Genomic DNA, 17,527 nt, shown 5'->3' with positions numbered 1-17,527 from the left:
TGTTGTAGAAGGTAGAAACATGAGAACCTTATTGTTTGGTTTATGTAGTTCCATGGTAGCTTAAAAAATAATCTCTATAAGACACTTCTCTTTCCTGATTTTCTAAGTGTAATTCTTGCCTTGCATTAGGAAGGTAAACAAAATGTCCTCTTTTGACTGCTCAAGGAGGTTTGCAGTGGTCTAGTGTGGGAATGGGCACAAATCAGTGAAAAGATGTTGGGTGGCACTGAAAGTAGAAGCTGGGAAAGCAAAACATATGTAGAACACAAGTATCTAATTTTCCAGCTTGCGTGGTTTGCTCTGTGGTGGGTTTGGGTCCTGGAGGGTTTGTCTTGTTTGTTTGGTTTTAGCCTTCTGCAATTCCTTTGTGTCCCTTCATTCTCCACATTAAGAACTGAGGATAAAATTATCATGACTAGGGAAGAACTGTGAAATTACACCTTGCTGAACTAACTCTTCTGAGATTTACGCTGCTTATTCTTTTTGTCTGTGATATAATTACACTCAGCAACAGAGACATTCAGCTTCTTGTTTACAGAACCTATTTTGCTCTGTGTAATTTCAAATTTGGTTAATCAGTACTTGTTAAGGCATTGTTTAACTTATTTTCAGTTACTTTTGCCTCCTGAATACTTAAATGCAAATCCTTGCTAATTAGCCTGTTGTTTTTAAAATCGGCTAACTTAATACTTTAAAATTTAATTTAAAAGTTATGCATCTCTTATGTCAAAGCTCAGGAACACTAGTAAAGAGCGTTTAATATCACATCTAGTTCTTTTTCCAGAGATATATTTTGCCTGCTTACATGATTTCTGATCTTAAAATCTGTCTGCTTGTTCAACCTCAAGAGGGTACTGGAGTCCTTTCGAGAACAAATCCTTCTAACATTTCCCATTTGACAAACTGAGAGAACTATGTAGTCATCTTTTCCTAAGAAATTTGAACAAGAAGATCCTGGGAGGGGAGAAAAAGACTTGGCAGACTATTTTGTTCTGCATGACTTGCTGGCTTGTTGGGTTTCAGCAGTTTTTTGTAGTTTCTACCTACTTCTCTTGCAAATACACTGGAACACAGCGTCATTCCTAGGGGAAGCCATAGTACCTGGCTGTTTCAATGCCCCAAGTCAAGATGGTCCCAACAGCTTTATTTCACATTAGTCTGAGAGATGTTACCATTGGATCCATTTGATCTATTCCTGTTAATTTGCACTAGCTTTGGGATGGATCTCACAGCCCAGCTGGATGGGTGTAAAGTGAGTACAGAATGTCTTCCTTACTTCAGACTAATACTTTTAAACATTCTTTTGTTTTGATTAGCTGAAGAATAGAGGGATGGAAAACTTCTGTTTTGATTACAACCCTACAAATGAACATCAAATAACTGGACACAGGATCATACTGTACCCATGTCATGGCATGGGACAAAATCAGGTAAGATTCATGTTTTATTATCATTTTGATTAACGCAATGGTTGTAATGTAAGAAAGTATGGTAGAGTCATTGCAGTAAGGCTGAGAGAACATGTTGGCACAGTAAGGTGATCTTAGTTCTAATTTTGATTCTTGCACTAAATGCTTTTTATTTTGATGTATCTTCAGGTCGGATTTTCTTCATTTTGAAGATGTGTCTACCCAGACCAGAGAACTCAAGCATACCTTTATTATGCCTTTCATTAGAGCTCATTATCAGGGGTTAATAGCACAGCAGTGCAGCTATAGTGCTTATGGGCCAGTGTTCACTCATCTCCAGCTGGTCTTGGGCAGACCAGCACACCTCTGAGATTTTGTCTGTCCATGCCTCCAAGACCCTTAACAGCTTTGAAAACCTCACCTAGTTCCACCTGTGTCTGTCATGTCTCCTCCTCTTGGTGCTTGTGTAAATGCGCAAGAGGTTTTGGACTGCATCTTCTCCCGTGCTACACTCTCCAGAAATGTCCTCCTGGGCTCAGGCTCCGCAACCGTGGAGAGCAGGGATCCCCTTTAGCACTTTCATTTTTACTCTCTTGGTTTTAACTTCTGAAGCTGAAAATGCTGGTGTCTTTCTCCACAATGATTGAAACACTGTGTGCAGCAGTGGTTAGTTATGATGCCCATAAGCCTCTCTGCATAAAGCCATGGTAAAAGTGTTGTGAGGCAAGTTACAATGGCTGTTTTGCATGGTTTTCCATGACCACCTTCCAGACTTGAGGTTTGCTGTTTGATGTGTGGCATGTGGCATGCACTTGCCTATCGAGCTTGATTTTTGGCTTCTAACCCAGATTACACTAAACACAGTACTTGAGGTGTGGTCTCACCAGTGCTGAGTATTAGAGGTCTTGTGAGACCTCTTGTACATAACTCTGTGACAGCTTGGGTGGCTTAACTGTTTGGGTCTTTTTTTAAGGAAAATAATCCAAACATTCGGTTGGGAATGTTTGGAAAAACGAAAAAAAGGGAAAATCTAGCTTGGAAAAGAATGAGAAATGTGGCAGATAAGCAGTGTATCCGTTGTTGTTCTGCATTCTGCTTAAAAGAGGACATAAAAGCTCAAGGAGTAAAAAACAAGTCTGTTTTGAGGAGAAAGCTTCTAATATGAATTGCATTTTATATGAGAAAGGGAAAAGGAACAACAATCTGAGCACTGTACTTCAGATCTTAAAAGGAAATAGATTTGTTGCTGATAGCAAGTTTATTGTCTTAAGTATTAGAACTGCTACTTACTATTATTTATTAGTTCATGTCTGGTTTATGTCTTAATTTTCCTAATGTTTCTGTCCTGGAGGCTAAGATGCAGGGGAAGGCAGAAGGAGAATATTGGACCACAAAAGCCAAAGGATGTCAATACTCACAGATGTATGCCAGTCATGCTAAGCCCCACCAACCCATTTTACTCCCTCAGTTCAGTTTCATACCTGAGTTAAGCACATTTCTATACACCTATATAGAAGTTAATAATCAGATAACCCAGTTAAGCCACTTTCTTATAAGTAAGAGCTGATTGCTTTTATAGATTAAGAAGTATTTAATTTATAAGATTACATACTAATACACAGAAGGTATTTATACATTTATTTTTTCCTTGTATTACAGATTACAGAGAGGAGAGAGGTTGAATATTTGTATTTCTCTGAGCCAAAAAAGTTCATTTAAGTTTTATCCCTTTCACCAAGAAAAATAAAGACATGGGATAAAAGGTGAAAGCAAAAGAGAAGTACAATTGAGAGATGAATTGTCATGAGATGACATTTTTACAGTTATCATTTGTTTAGCTAGCACTAAAAGATGAACTGAATTTACTGCAAAGATATCACATCACTGGATATTAATGCTCTTCCATCTCTGCTGATGGTACAATGCATCTGTGTATCTGCGGTAGCAGGCACCAGGCTAAAAGCACCGATACTCTCTGAACTGTGCAAACCGCTCCCTCTGCTGGCATCCAAGCAGGAGGAGGAAGGAGAAATGGAGAAACTACCTGACTGCAATATAAACCAATAAAAGAAAATATGAGATGACTCAAGAGAACTGCAGAGCCTGAGGAAGGAAGGCCAATCACAGGAAATGGGTAAAACAAGATTAGTGAGATGGGTAAAAGGCATGAGAGGGTTAACAGGAGCCAGGGAAAAGGGGCCAAGGTGACAGAGGGCAGTAGTAGTTTTGGACAGAGGCTGGACAACAGATGATGAACAGGGCATGTGTGATAGAGGGAGGAGTAGTTAGGAGCTACGGGGAGGGAGAATGAAGCAGAGTCACTGGAGAATATTTTAGTGGAAAGGGACGGGGTTACATAACATGACAGCAGAGATACCAGTGTGCAAATGAGGGCATGAGTAGGGTTGTCAGGTAGTTGCAAGAGAATAACTGGACAGCAGGAAGAGCTGCGGATGGGGGAACAGAGGGAGGCTAAAATGAGGCAAGATGTAGAAGCACAAGTGAGATAGGAAATGGAAGTCAAGGTTGCTGAGCTTGCACCTCCATTTTCTGGCTCATAAATAGCTGTGAAATCTATCAGTAGGACATTTCTCTCCATTTCCTTCCCATCTCACCACGCTTTTGACAGTTATTCTTAAAAGGCTGCTCCTGGTGGTATGAATTCCTTGGCAGATGACAGTGTCAGAACTAAACCAATCAAATCTCCCGTATGTACATCCACCACTGTTGGCTGATGATGGCAAGGTTGATCATCCTCTAGTATCAACCATCACAGAGTTTCACAGATGTTTACTGACAACAGGCAGCCCTTAACTTCTGTTTTGCCCCTTGGAAGAGAATCCACCATCCTAATCCCAAGATCTTCTTACGGCTCTCCCCCAAGTCCGTTCCTATCGCTCCACCCATTACCGATATACAGCTTAAGCAGCAAACCCTCATTACAAAGCTTCACTCCAGTCCCCTGTCCCACACCATGGACAGGTGGCTGCTTACGTAGGGGACAACTGCAAAACTTTTTTCACTGGAAGCAATTCTCTACTTAGAGTGACCCCTGAATATCTGTGTGCACTGCACTGAGAGGAGAGAGCTCTGTGGTCTTGGTTATTTGTAAGGTCCAGCACCTGCTCCTGTTTTAATCTCAGTAAATAAGAACCACTCTCAGATAAATAAAGTCCCTGGTGATTTGTTGGTATACTTCCTTGAATCCCTGGCCTAACTGAGAGGGTTCCCTTTGGTCCTTTTGAGTTGCTTTTGTGTAAGTAGTAAGAAAACTAACTGAGAATTGCTTAAAATTAGCATGTTCCTTACAGCAAGAAGGTGAGGATAACACTGCAGTGATAGGAGCTGATTGTATATAGAAGAGAGGCCAGAAATACAGACAGGAAATACAGACACTGGCTACTCAGTGCTTGCACCTCAAGGTGCTTATGTTTTGTGGAAATATCTGCCCCAGTAGATGAGAATGAAAGGCTTTGAAATTCAACACCAATAAAGCCCATTCCTCTTCTTGGTTTGGCTTGGAAGCAGAACAGAGGGCACCAATGCATGATAGCAGGAAGTTGACCTGGTGTGGTAAGAGGATGGGAAAACACTGACTGACAGTATCCTTCTCAATGCTCCAATTTGCAGCTGAGAGATTTGGTAAATAGTGAGAGGCAAACTAAAGAATTCAGCAGAGCCCTTGAGTTATCTGCAAAAAGAGTATCAGACCTGGTAACCTCTCTGCTGGTTCTACCTATCAAGTGCAAACTTCTTCCTGCATGCAGAAGAGCACTAGCCAGGCACAGAGAGGGGTGAGAGTGTTTCAAGGTCTGGTGAGGTAGCCAAAATATGCTGCTAGCTCCAGTACCAGCTAGCACTGGTGTAGCTGGGGCATATCCTGTAGATTGTCTAGGAGCCATAGGCACTGGGAAAAAGGCCTCATCAAGTTTCCCAGTAGCACTTAAGGGAATCTACTGATTCCCAGAAGGAAAGAAATGCAGTAAGGCTACTAGTTACCAGATCATGGATCAGTTTGAAAATGCTTCCTTTTTGCGCACAGAAGGCAAGAAAAGAGAACTAAAAAACACTTCACCTTTTGAGGAGCAACAGATTTATCTCATATATTACCAGAGCCTGAAAAAGCCCAAAGCCTGACGTATTTATTCAATTTGAAGCAGTATAGGGTACTGAACTGTATTATATTCATTGGGCAACAGGGCAGAAGTGCTTGATTGTGAATGCTATAACCCCATTCCTTAAAGATATCCAGAAATTAACCATTTTACTTGCTCTTCAAAATCTGGTGCAAGTTCTTGAAAGACCATTCAGGGAAGATATCAGTAGTAAGAAGTGCTCTGATCTAGCAGCTTCTCCATCTACTCTTGATGCATCTGGTACAATAAGCAGCTTACAGGCTTTCGCTGATACTGAATACAAATTTTTAAAGAGTTACTATATGTAATAAATCCCCTAACAAGCGAGGCCTTGCAGAAGTGACAGCTGTAAAAAAAGTGTCCATCCAGACACAAGTGAGCAGAACTGAAGCTTTTTTTTTTATGCACAAACCATAGAATTAAAATTCATGCCACTGTAGCTCACTGTGGTGCCCAAAGTGGCAGGCTTTCCATGTGCCAATCAGATACTGAACCTGGGAATAAAGCCTAAAGGCCAGGGAATAAACTCTGCCTATTAGGGTAAATAATAATAATAGTAATAATAGGACCAATATCCTCACAATTTACATTTTTTGATGATGAGACTTCTTTTGCATAAGGCAAATGTAAAGGCAGTACAGCCTACATCATAGGAACAGGCTCTAGCAATAGGTTTCAAGGGGAAATCATGGTCTCCAGGGTGTTATGTCAGCAGGGAGACTTCAAACTTGATGTTGCTTTCTTGAAATACTCACTTCCTTTTGTGGTTTACTGCAAATGAATGGTGGTAGACAGATTAATTCTGGGGAGGTCTGTCATTTACATTACTGCTGGAAAAGAAAAGCCACGAAGCTCTATAGGATGATGCAGTGAGCAGCATTGGTCTGTGTATGGCAGGCAGCAACAGCCACCGTGGCAGAGAAATTCCTGATTGTGATAACGGGAGGGTAAGATTTCATGAAACAACTATCATCAGAGAAGTTCAAATCAGAGCTCTTACACCTGGAAATGGATGACTGCAGACTTTGAAACCACAGGGTCCTGTTTACACTGAAACTCCATTTTCAATTTCTCTTTCAAGGTTATTAGCCTTGCTGGTTGTTAAGGATGTTTTTGTGGTATGGTCAAGTATATACATTTCTGAATTGGTACAGCTCCCATCACAAAGCCTTACAGTCTCCAGGGGTGAAACAAAACAAAAAAGGGTTCCTTCTCTCCCTCATCCTTTTATTGGTTTCTGCTAATGCAGCTGCGCTATTGGTAATAAGCAATTTTCTGATGTTTATAAAACTCTCCTCTACTCTATTGAGTATTATCTAAATCAGATCTAAACACACATCTGTGCACTATAGTCATCTAAATTATTTACAAGCATGATAAATACAAACAACTCTCAAACTCTGCCACTCTTTAATGAAAGTCCAAAAGTTGGCAGATGTCCATGATAAATATAAAAATTTTAAGAAAGTCTTCAACCATAATTGCTACAGAAGCCAAAATGTTTTAAAGCATTTCTCTCCGTAGAATATCGTGCAACAAGCAAAGCTAGTAAATTTTCTATAAAATTTTCTTCATGTTTAAAAGCCGCTGTAACTTTTTTGCTTCAAATAATATCTTAAAACGTTATAGAATAAGGTGGTTATCACCATGCATCCTGAGTACTTTGTAACTGGAAATGAACTCTGACCAAATTGCGTTTGAAATATGCGGTGAGCAACTCCTTAGTTAAGAGTAACATTGTTTTGTGACAACTGAATTAAGAAGGTGCAGCGTCAGGCTAGAAAATGCTTTCCGTGCTATTTCTAATAGGTGATCTAGAATGTGAGAGTAGAATATTACAGTCAAATTTTGTAAGTTCTTTAATGCTAGAATGCCTGTTTTCCAGGACATTTATTCAGCATTTCATGCACTTGAAGTGCTCCCAGAGTAAAGCAGTGCTGTGATGAGATTGATTTTCTGCAAAATAGTAAGCAAACAGCAGAAGTTAAGGATCCTTGAATATTTTTGGCAGAATTTCCCTTCACAATAGCAACTTTAATATGTGAACTTAATTATAGTATCTTAGTATATACTCCTTATAAATACTCTCATGTATGCATGTGAAATGACTGCTGTCCTTTGTTTTTTCCCTTGGGTTTGTAGTTTTTTGAGTACACATCCCATAATGAAATACGTTACAACGCCCGACAACCAGAAGTATGTGCAGCAGTCGATTCAGGGACTGACTACTTGACAATGTACTTGTGTCAAGAAAATGTCCACAGTGTTCCTGAAAACCAGAAGTTTGTTTTCAGAGAGGTAAGTGTGCCTCATTGAGTTTGGGTTTGGTTTTTTTGGAAGTGGGTGGAAGGAGAATTGTTGAGGTTTTTTTCTTTTTATCTTACTGTCTACACATCATATAGGCCACAACACTAGCACAGATCTCTGGGAGAAATATGCTATCGTGGCTTTTAATATCTGAACACAGAACCAGGATAGCAGCAGCGCATTGGCAAAGAGTATGCCAGTCATAAAGAATAGGAAGATGAGAGGAAGGAAAGCACCCTCGATAACCTCAAAGGAGCTGGGAACACTCTCTTGCATCTCATCCCTGCTGTCTTCTCCCGAGATCTGATGAGCCTCAATATACCCCTTCCCCAGCCAGTCTCATGGCTGACCTACTTCTTCTCTCTTTTCAGTGACTTGTTTTATGTCCCAGTATTTGTATTACCATGTATCCCCAGTACTTCACAAGCCACCCTTACTTTATGCTCTGCTCTGCTTTGGAACAGCTGCTTCTCCTCTGCAGACCCTCTCTCGTAACCCTTCCCACAAGCACCAGGAGTGCTCCCTTTTCTGCAGTGTAATGTGCAGTTGTGTAATTTGATGCATCATCAAAAAATACCTTCTGCCCTATTCCTGCCCCTACACAGGACACATCTTACTGGCTGTGGGGACTCAGCAGATCTGTACCTCTCTTTTTCAACCCTCAAGCCTACTCCCAAAGGAAGAAATACTGAGAAGTGTGGTATATTTAATAAGCATAACATGATCTTAGAAAAACTTGTGTTTAGTAGTTTTTAATCTCTAAAGAAGTTCCTGAATGCCTGAGAGAAAGTAAGCTGGATGAAAAATTATGGCCTTGTTCAGGTTCTGGAGTGTTATTATTTGGCTACGGGAAAAGGTCACATAATATATCAAAATGTTATATTTACATAATGTGTGTGCATAATGCATCCAAACTCTACAGGATCTATAGTTAACAAATTTCATGCTTAGATACTACCACCAGTGGCAGGGTAAATTCTAAAAAACTATGTGAAAATTACTGTCCATTCACTAAATCTAGTCCAGACTGAAGCTCATAGTGGTATTACTGAATAAAAATATTTAAAAGGCTGACTATATAAATGATGTGTCATTTTTAATGCTGTCTTTTAATAAAATTGCTCAAGGTCATATGCATTAATCTATAAGAATATATTGAAAGTTCTTCAGTCACTTCAGGAAATAATTGAGAAAACGGAAATTTTGAAGTTGAGAAAACTAAACAATTGAAAAAAAGTTTTGAAATGCATCTGTTTCCACTGTATTCCTAACCACAAACTTTTAGCATCTGAAACTTTAGGAATTATTTTAAATCTTCTTCCTTCCTCATGATCACTTTGTTCCTGTGTGTGATTTGAACGTACTGCTCAGCTCCAGTTCCTCTTCTTATACTGCATTAAATCAAAATCACCAGTCCCCAACTTTCAAGGCGAGTGATGGGTGAGGTGTCAGTACCACATTTCTTTTGCTTTGCGCAGAGTAATATCAGACAGCTGTCCTTATTGATGTAGCATAATCACAGATTTAATCAGCCTTCCCAGCAGCCTGACAAGAATTAAGTTCTTATGGGCACCGAGTCAAAAATGAGTGAGGCAAATACTGATTAGTCCTCTCAAAAATGTGAATTATCACAACAGAAACAGGAAAGTCATTTAGAAGCTAAGCAAGCCCATGAGCAATAACACACCACTGGCCATCAGGAGCTGTGGCTCAGGATGCAATTAAGTGCAATATTCCTGATGACGGAAGGAGCAGACTTCCAAAGGAGTAAAGGTTATGCTCAGAAGCAGGGCATTTTTCTTTCGAAGCTGCTAGAGGCTTAGGAAATGGTTGCATGTGGGAATGTCACCGAGGCCAAAGGGATGGTCTCAGAGCAAGGCAGTTCTCCATGGCTGGCTACACTGCCTTTCTGCAGCTCACTATCCTAGTTGTCAGCGCTCCTGGATTGGAGTGAGAGATGTGAACTGGAGATTAAATCTGCTTGGAGACTACTGTAACAGGAGGACCTGAGGCCTAAAAATGTGTTTGTTAGGGAATTTGACTGTGGAGGCCTGTGAGACCTTACACATTTGAGACAGCTGTGCTGCCCTCCAGCAAAGCAAGTGAACTCCACACACATCCATAGGCAAGGGGCATGCTTAGATATTTTTACTTTTTCCACCAAAAATATACCCTATGAAGAAAGGGGAAAATTTCTTGCTAAAAATATGTTCAGTGTCTACTGAATGAACAATATTTACCTTTTACTTACAAGATGTGCAATAAATTGCTGAATTTGGGTAATGCCTGTACTTGGCTTTGGTTTTTACTGCCCGTGTTCTGATACAGTAACAAAAGGCAATGAAAGTGAAGGAAGTTAACACATACTTTACAGGCTGACATGTCACTACATGTATCGCTCTAAAGCAATGTTAATGTAAGTTTAAAAGCAGGGTCTTTTGATAAAGTTCAGAGATTCTCAAGTTAGGCATTTTGGCTTTATTGCGTGGTCCCGTTGGAAGGATATGCGTGATATTTATTTGTGGCAAATGTCTTCTGTTATTTTTAAAACACAGTGACGTGTCTGTAATTTTTAAGACCTGAAAAGCAAAATTTCTTTCTGTCTGTTGTAGGATAGTACCTTGTTTCACCTACAAACCCAGAAGTGTGTACAAGCCGAGTCAAATGTTTACAACGGTAACCCAGCACCATTGTTACGACCGTGTACCAACTCGGACTACCAAAAATGGTTCTTCAAAGAAAGAAGTTGATCCAGGTGTTGTCTAGGATATAGCTGAATACGAAAAATGTGCTCTTTCTGGTCAGCAGTTAGTCAGCCTTTTTGAAAATCACATGAGTGATATATTTTTGTATGGAAAGAACTGTAATTAGTTTACAAACATTGGATCTTGTTTCCTGGAGCATTAGAAGGCACTAAGCAGTGAGAGCTATGTAAAGTGCTACAGAATCTGCTCCTTTTCTCTTTATTTGGCAGCTACATAACTGCTTCTGAAGTGTCTTAAGTTCTTTTCACAAGTGACAATGTATTTTTTAAATCTACTGTGTGGAAGTAAGGCAGTCAAAATAATTGCACTAATGTTAATCTGCCAATAACTTAAAATGTTTATTTTTCTACTAAAACATTCTGCAGTTGGGCCTTTTAACAGATAGTAGTTACTAGTTATTCTCATCTTTTAAATACAAAGAAGGTAAATGTAGGCCATATTCTGCCCTAAGTGACTACCACAAACTCCTCACTGAAGACAGTGTGGATTTATACATGAAAGCAGAGTATGTCTGCATAGTTTTGCACAAATAACAATCTAGATGCATACAGATTGCACATGCCTGACAATACTATACCTTAAATGTTGTGACAATTTTAGATGCTCATTGCACTTGGCAAGTTTCTAATCATGCTTAAGTCTGGTCTGGGAGTAAAATGGGCATTTTCTCATCTTTCTTAAAGAAATAAGGCAACAGTATTTAGAGATGATGCTTTGGGAAAAGCTATTTAGATTCACATGGACCTAGCTATGTGTCTGTGTCCCAGACTGCACAACTCATTTTAACATTATGTGGATTTTTAACATGCATAAAACTTGCAAGAGCAGACCTAGCAATAATTCTTTTGAAAAAAATTCAAAATTACAATTAGAGAAAATGAATCTAAGAAATTCTTTCATTAAATTGTGTTTAAATGATTCGTGTAAAAATGATAATATTTTAAAGAATGGTTTTGCAAATAATTGATATGATATGCAGCTAATATTAATACAAAAAGAATTGTCTTTCAGGTATAACTTGCATTTCATCCGGGAACTTCTTTTCTCATGAGCTGGCCATGTCAAAGCATATAGTCCAGTTGAAAACATGAGGTTTAATCTGTACCAGTACAAAATGGTTTCTGCTGTGGTGTGTGGGATCTGCCTTACCCGATCAGACAAGTAGTGTGTGTATAGCAATGTATCTGGTCATTGACCAACATCACTACAATGCTGATTAGAAGGGTTTCAGCTCATGAGAATAATTTCTTTCTTTATCAGATGAATGTATGCTTATATATAGAAGGATGAAAATGTTGACCTTTTTCCCCTCAGAAGTCTTGGCATCTATTTTGATTAGTTTGGGATGTATTTTGTTATTTGCCTTTGTTCGTGTTTTCTATAAAAAATGTAGAGCCTTTTCTTTGAATCCCCGTAAGCTCAAGCCATTTTGGCATACCTATTTATATGATTGGGGTGTGGGGGGAGGGTTTCTGCCTGTAGGAGATACATATGTAGGTTCTTCCAAGGTCTTTCTAAACCCATGTAGATAGAATGCTTTTGTGAGCACCTTTAAAGTTTTGTCTCTGTGGGTTGTGGACTGATGAAATTGATGTTAGAATTAATAAAATATTTTGTGATTCAGTAGAGTGGGAACTGTCTTACAAACTATTTCTTTTGTTTTTCTTATGGTCAGTGGTTTTCATTTCATCACTTCTCTAATCTCTTAGGCCCAGATCCCTGCAGCATTTGGGAGAAGACAGCTTTGTTTTATGAAGTCTCAGGTTCTGTTTCCTGAACTCAGTAATGCTTCTGTTCACTTGTTAGCAGCAGTAGTTTGCACTTTGAGCCACAAATCAAAACTGGGTAGTTGCATGAGAGAACTGTGAGAGCTCCAGCAACACAGCAAGGATTTTCTGTTAATTTCTGCTTTACCTTCTTGACTGTCGATTGAACAATATTAGTAAGTTAATAAAAGCCCAGCTATTACAACCACAGACAAAATTCTCATTGACCTTCCATGGTCAGTGAGGTTTTCTTAGTTTTGGGATTTCAAGATTTCATCATCATGTGGAGGTATGCAAGTGAAACTTAGTAATTGGAAATTATTTTCCATACATTTTTCCACTCTGCCCTTGTTTAGTGTGAAGTATTGATGTTTTTGGCTTCCACTTACATGCAGCTGAGACATTTTTGCATATGCCAGCAAACCTGCCAGCCTGGGTTGCACATTTGGTAGACAAACACACTTGAGTTCCAAAGCAGACACTGAACGTTAGCGAAATCATCAACTTGCTCCCCCTCTGTAGGCCTTTTACCATCTACTTACCATTTTTTTCTCCTTGATAGCCTTTTCTTCTTCTCAGCTCATTGGAGCTGTATTAATGTCTGGCTTCAGGTTCAGAGGGCGAAGGACTCCATCAAGCATCTGAGTCACATCTCAAGACTTCCTTTTGCAGGAGGTCATCTGAGTAATGGACTGTGGACTTTGGGTTTCCCCTGGGCAGAGGTGGGCTGCATGCCTCATAGAAATGGAAAAAATTGGAGGACTTCAGTCCTATCGATGCTAATTTCTTAGTCTTTGTATTCCCTTATTTAAACAAAAACAAACAAAAAAAGAGCAATCCAGATTGCAGTCTGGTGTCTGGTGTCTATCATATTTATTTATTTGAAATCATCAGGTAACTATTTTGACTTTTTTTTTCTTTTATTCCTTCACCATTTTCCTTTCATTTAAAAGCTGTAGGTCTTCAGTATGAGCTAGAACTTACTGGATTTTTACTTCAACAGAAAACAGTATATAAACCTTCCTTCTGGGAAATAAACCACTAAGATTTCTGTATGTGCAGTCTTGACCAAACCATTATGATGGGGAACTGTTAGAGCTTGCACAAACACCTGGGAACAACAGTCATCATTGTACACACATCAGTCAACACAAATTAGAAACAGTATTTCTTGCTGGCTCTGCTGAAACAGAGACTCAAAACTGTATTCAATTTTTGTTATATTTATAGGAAGTGGTAAGATGTACTGCAAGGGGAAGTTCATGTTGGTTGACAACACCAAGACTGATGAGACTGTGCTTCTCTTCCCTGTTTATGAAAACACGGGCGGTTACACAGTGATACAGCTTGGTGTGTAATTTAAAATCTGATGCTCTTTTACCTTCATTCATCTCTCTTACAGCCTTTAGTTTTGGAGATTAATTTGAAGCTGAGCTTTGTTCTTATACCCTGATATCAAGATGACTAGAGAGACTGTAGGGCTAGGATCATGCAGTTGCATATACACGCTTGCAACTGTGCGGTCTTTTTGGCAGTTTGGGAATGCTGTATAGGCTTGTAACAAACACAGAATTCTGTGCTATCAAGTTAGCTGAGGTAAGTGGGAAAGTCCTTGGGAGGGAGGGAAGAGAAGGACAGCAGACCTCCCCCGTTTTGTCAGGGTGCTACAGCAATAGCTGCATTTGAATTATAGCATTACAGTATTCTTCCACTTTCCATTTACAGAGGAATAACGTTATTCATGTATACGCAGTACTAAAATTAATATGCCTAGATCAACAGTTTTCAATCTTTTTTTCAATCCGTTGCTCAGTGACGTTTTTATGAATAGGCAAATCCTGATTAGCCCAGTCCCAGTCAGCACTGACATGAATTGCATGGCTCCAGGGTTTGCAAAGGGGGTAGAGACAGAAAACAGGGCAGGACCTTCTCAGTGACCTCTTCAAACTCCAAGAGTAATAAGAAGATGCAAGATGCAGGAAGTGAGTTGCTGGCCTGATGGGTAGCTTGATGCGTTTCATGTAGCATCAAACCATCTCACAGAGTGGAAAGGGACTCACAGCAGATGCAATTTCTTTCTTGACATTAGGGGAAAAATCAGTTTTCTGGGTTTCCTGACTTAATCAATGCTCTGAAGATACTTAATTTGCAACTGAAGAAAAAGTGGTCAAGAGAGTCATACCAGTACAGATACTTAAATGTGAAATTGATTAATTAGGTACTCTGTGATGAGCAAATATAAAGAATATATAAAGAACAAAAATGTTAACTGTGCCTACACTGTGAGAAGACTTGGTAATAACTGAGAAATTGGAAGTGATCATTAACAGGAAGATACTTGACACTGTTTTTACAGAAATATGGTTGAAGGATTCACATGATTGAAATGCTGAAATGACTGGGTAACATGCCAGGAGGAAAGTGACATTTGATTTTCAAGTAAAGAGAACAGGATTTCCAATTCTTGTGAACTGATATTTTAGCCAACAAGGAATAAACAGATGCAGAGGATGTCTGATGTGGACCACCAAATGAGAATATAAAGCCTTTTTGCATAAAAAGGCTGTAAAACAGATAAAGAATGTGCGCTGCTTCAGAGAATTTCATCCTAGGGAATGCACTTTACCAATTTCATGATAGCAAAACATTCAGGGGATTTCTAATGAAAAAGAAAAAGGCTGTGTCTGACACAATCTTTAATAAGCAGTTTGGTGCAATTCTCCTTTAGGCCTCCTTTTATTTAAAATGAGCTGTTACCTGGCCATCTGTTATACATAAACAAAGGATAGTACCTTTGAAAGAAGAAATTTCTCAGTGCTGAGAATTGGAAAGAAGCAGGCTTTAAAAAAATTTAACTATCATAGAATCATATTGAAAATGTATGTGTGCGACATGAAAGTTTTTTATGAGATTGCAAATTAAATATTTGAGTGCCAGAAATAAAGGTTTTTGTGAAATCTAAGTTAGCTTCAGTGCATCTATTACACTATTATTTTTAATTACATTATTTTTGTGCAATATATTCCTTGGTTTTTGACATTTTTCTTACAAAAGGTGTGAAAACTGTCTTTTTCCTGCCTCACTGATATACAGGAAGATTCTTCAGAGGTTTACTATGCCTAATTCTCATTGTTCAATATATGTCTTACTTACTTCCTCATAATAAATCCCTAGCTTGAAAAATAAAACTTATTTTCTTAGTTGTGGGGGGTTTTGTTTTGTATTGGTTTTTTGGTTGGTTGGGGTTTTGTTTGTTTGTTTTTGTAGAACTTGAATGTTGCAGTACCTCAGTGTTTCCCAAATATTTATTAGTTTGTCTCAACTGTATTACCATGAAGGAGGAGCACCCATGTTTTACTGACAGGGAATGCAGTGACAAACAGATTAAAGTCAGAAGTACCACAATGTTAAATACTGTAATTTGAAGTGTAGCTTTGCATGATTTAAATTATATCCAGCCATACTCCAGACTTCTGCAGTTCCTAGGTGCATTTCTTTGCCCTGCCTCTCCAGCATTGGCCGTCCTAGTGCACTGTGGGGTCACTGCCAGCGACTGGGCTCTGCCTCCCACATGAAGGCAAGCCTTGAACTTTATGCTGAGTGGAACTATGCAATAACTGTTTCCAACCTGTATTGGAATAGAAGCGAGGAGATGCATTTCATTCTTCAGCTAACAAAGGGACATTTGCTGCTGCAGAAGTAACAAAGAAGGATATCAACCAGTTGCTAATAATATTTAAGGTATTAATTCTGTTGTACCACAGAACCTGGACTCAGGCTTTCTTTCAGAAAGACTGCATTCTCCAAAAACTGGGAAATTGCTTTAAAAAAAACCAAAAAACCTTAGAAAGCTGATGATGTTCCAGAGACAATGTGTGTCTGCTAATAAACTGCCAATATTGTAAAACGATCACTAAATTGATCCAAGTAACTGTAGTCCTGGTAGCCAAGTACTGGAGAACTGGAGAAAGTCATGGAATGATACAGGGTACAAACAGTGAATAATGATTTTATGTGAAACGGATTATAACAGACAAACTTGGTATCAATTGCAGATCAAGTTGACAATGGCAAAACATGATTTAGCATATGACATTCTGATTAAAAATAGCATTATACAAAATCAATATGGCACCTGTTCCTGTTGGCATCCTAGGAATGTTCTTGGTGTCATAATAATCAATTTTCTGGCAGAAAAGGAGTTACTGAAAAGTTTACAGGTAACAAGCTGCTTGACAAGTCACTTGTACAAATAAAGCTCATGGTTTGATTTATTCTAGTGCAAGATCAAGTGCACAGGAGTAAAGAAGTAGGTCATGCTTAGGCAGCATAGATTCAAAACACAGTGTAGATTATTGGATAAAGAGGCATCCCCACAAGGACAATACACTGACTGGTTTGCCCATTGCTTTCCCAACATACCCAGTCTCTGGAACTGGTTGGTGCCAAGGGAGGTGCTGAGGTTGCGTCTGATGGCCCAGTGCTGGCAGGTCATGGGGTTAGAGGGACCAGTTCACACATAATGCCTTGGAATTGCCTCCAGAAATTATTCTTGAGGTGAGGGAATGTTGGCCTAATTATTTTACAAAAGCAAAGTGTGATTAATCTTAGGCCATGTGCATGGGAGAAGATTATGATACTATGTCCCCTTAAGCTGATAAAGGCATGGTGAGAACCAATGATTGAAAGTTGGAATAAGACAAATTGATACTGAATATGAGTTGCACCTTTTAGCAAACTTATTAATGATTGAAATGATTTATCAAGAAAAGTGGTGGACTCTTCATTACAGATGCCTTAAAATCAACACTTCTGGATGTCATTCTGAGGGAAAGGCTATAAAGCAGCAAGTGTTATGAAATTACTGGTTGAGGCCTTTTAGCCCAAGGTCAGATCATTATGATCTTAGAATTTATTAATCCATGAAGATTCTTTCCAGTTTATTCACAGATACTATGTGATATAAATTAGATGCATTAGGTTGATCTTCAAAGTTCTGCTCTGAGTGACCTCAGGAAAATTATGAATATGTATAAAAAGTGGGGTGCCTAAGAGAGGGCTAAGAAAAGTTTTGCATTTTGCCAGTACTGCCTCCTGTGTGGGATCTACCTGCCAGGCAACAGATCAGCACACTGCTGTGCAGG

The 17,527-nt window shown here is 39.1% G+C and overlaps 1 protein-coding gene across 1 annotated transcript in view; it reads left to right on the top strand.

Annotated features, from left to right (window-relative positions):
- Positions 1 to 12,243, top strand: part of GALNT12 (polypeptide N-acetylgalactosaminyltransferase 12) — a 46,316-nt gene extending 34,073 nt beyond the window's left edge. The window contains exons 8-10 of the mRNA XM_027679486.1: positions 1,317 to 1,430; positions 7,688 to 7,843; positions 10,465 to 12,243. Coding sequence (XP_027535287.1) covers positions 1,317 to 1,430; positions 7,688 to 7,843; positions 10,465 to 10,602 — 408 coding nt within the window. The 3' untranslated portion in view covers positions 10,603 to 12,243. The remainder of the gene's footprint in view (positions 1 to 1,316; positions 1,431 to 7,687; positions 7,844 to 10,464) is intronic.
- The last annotated feature ends 5,284 nt before the right edge of the window (positions 12,244 to 17,527 follow it).

This window comes from Neopelma chrysocephalum, unplaced genomic scaffold (assembly GCF_003984885.1).
Source record: "Neopelma chrysocephalum unplaced genomic scaffold, ASM398488v2 Primary Assembly neopelma1_22b, whole genome shotgun sequence".
Classification (NCBI taxonomy): Eukaryota; Metazoa; Chordata; class Aves; order Passeriformes; family Pipridae; genus Neopelma; species Neopelma chrysocephalum.
The sequence above is the reverse complement of the archived record's forward strand: the minus strand, read 5'-3'. Positions and strand labels throughout refer to the sequence as shown.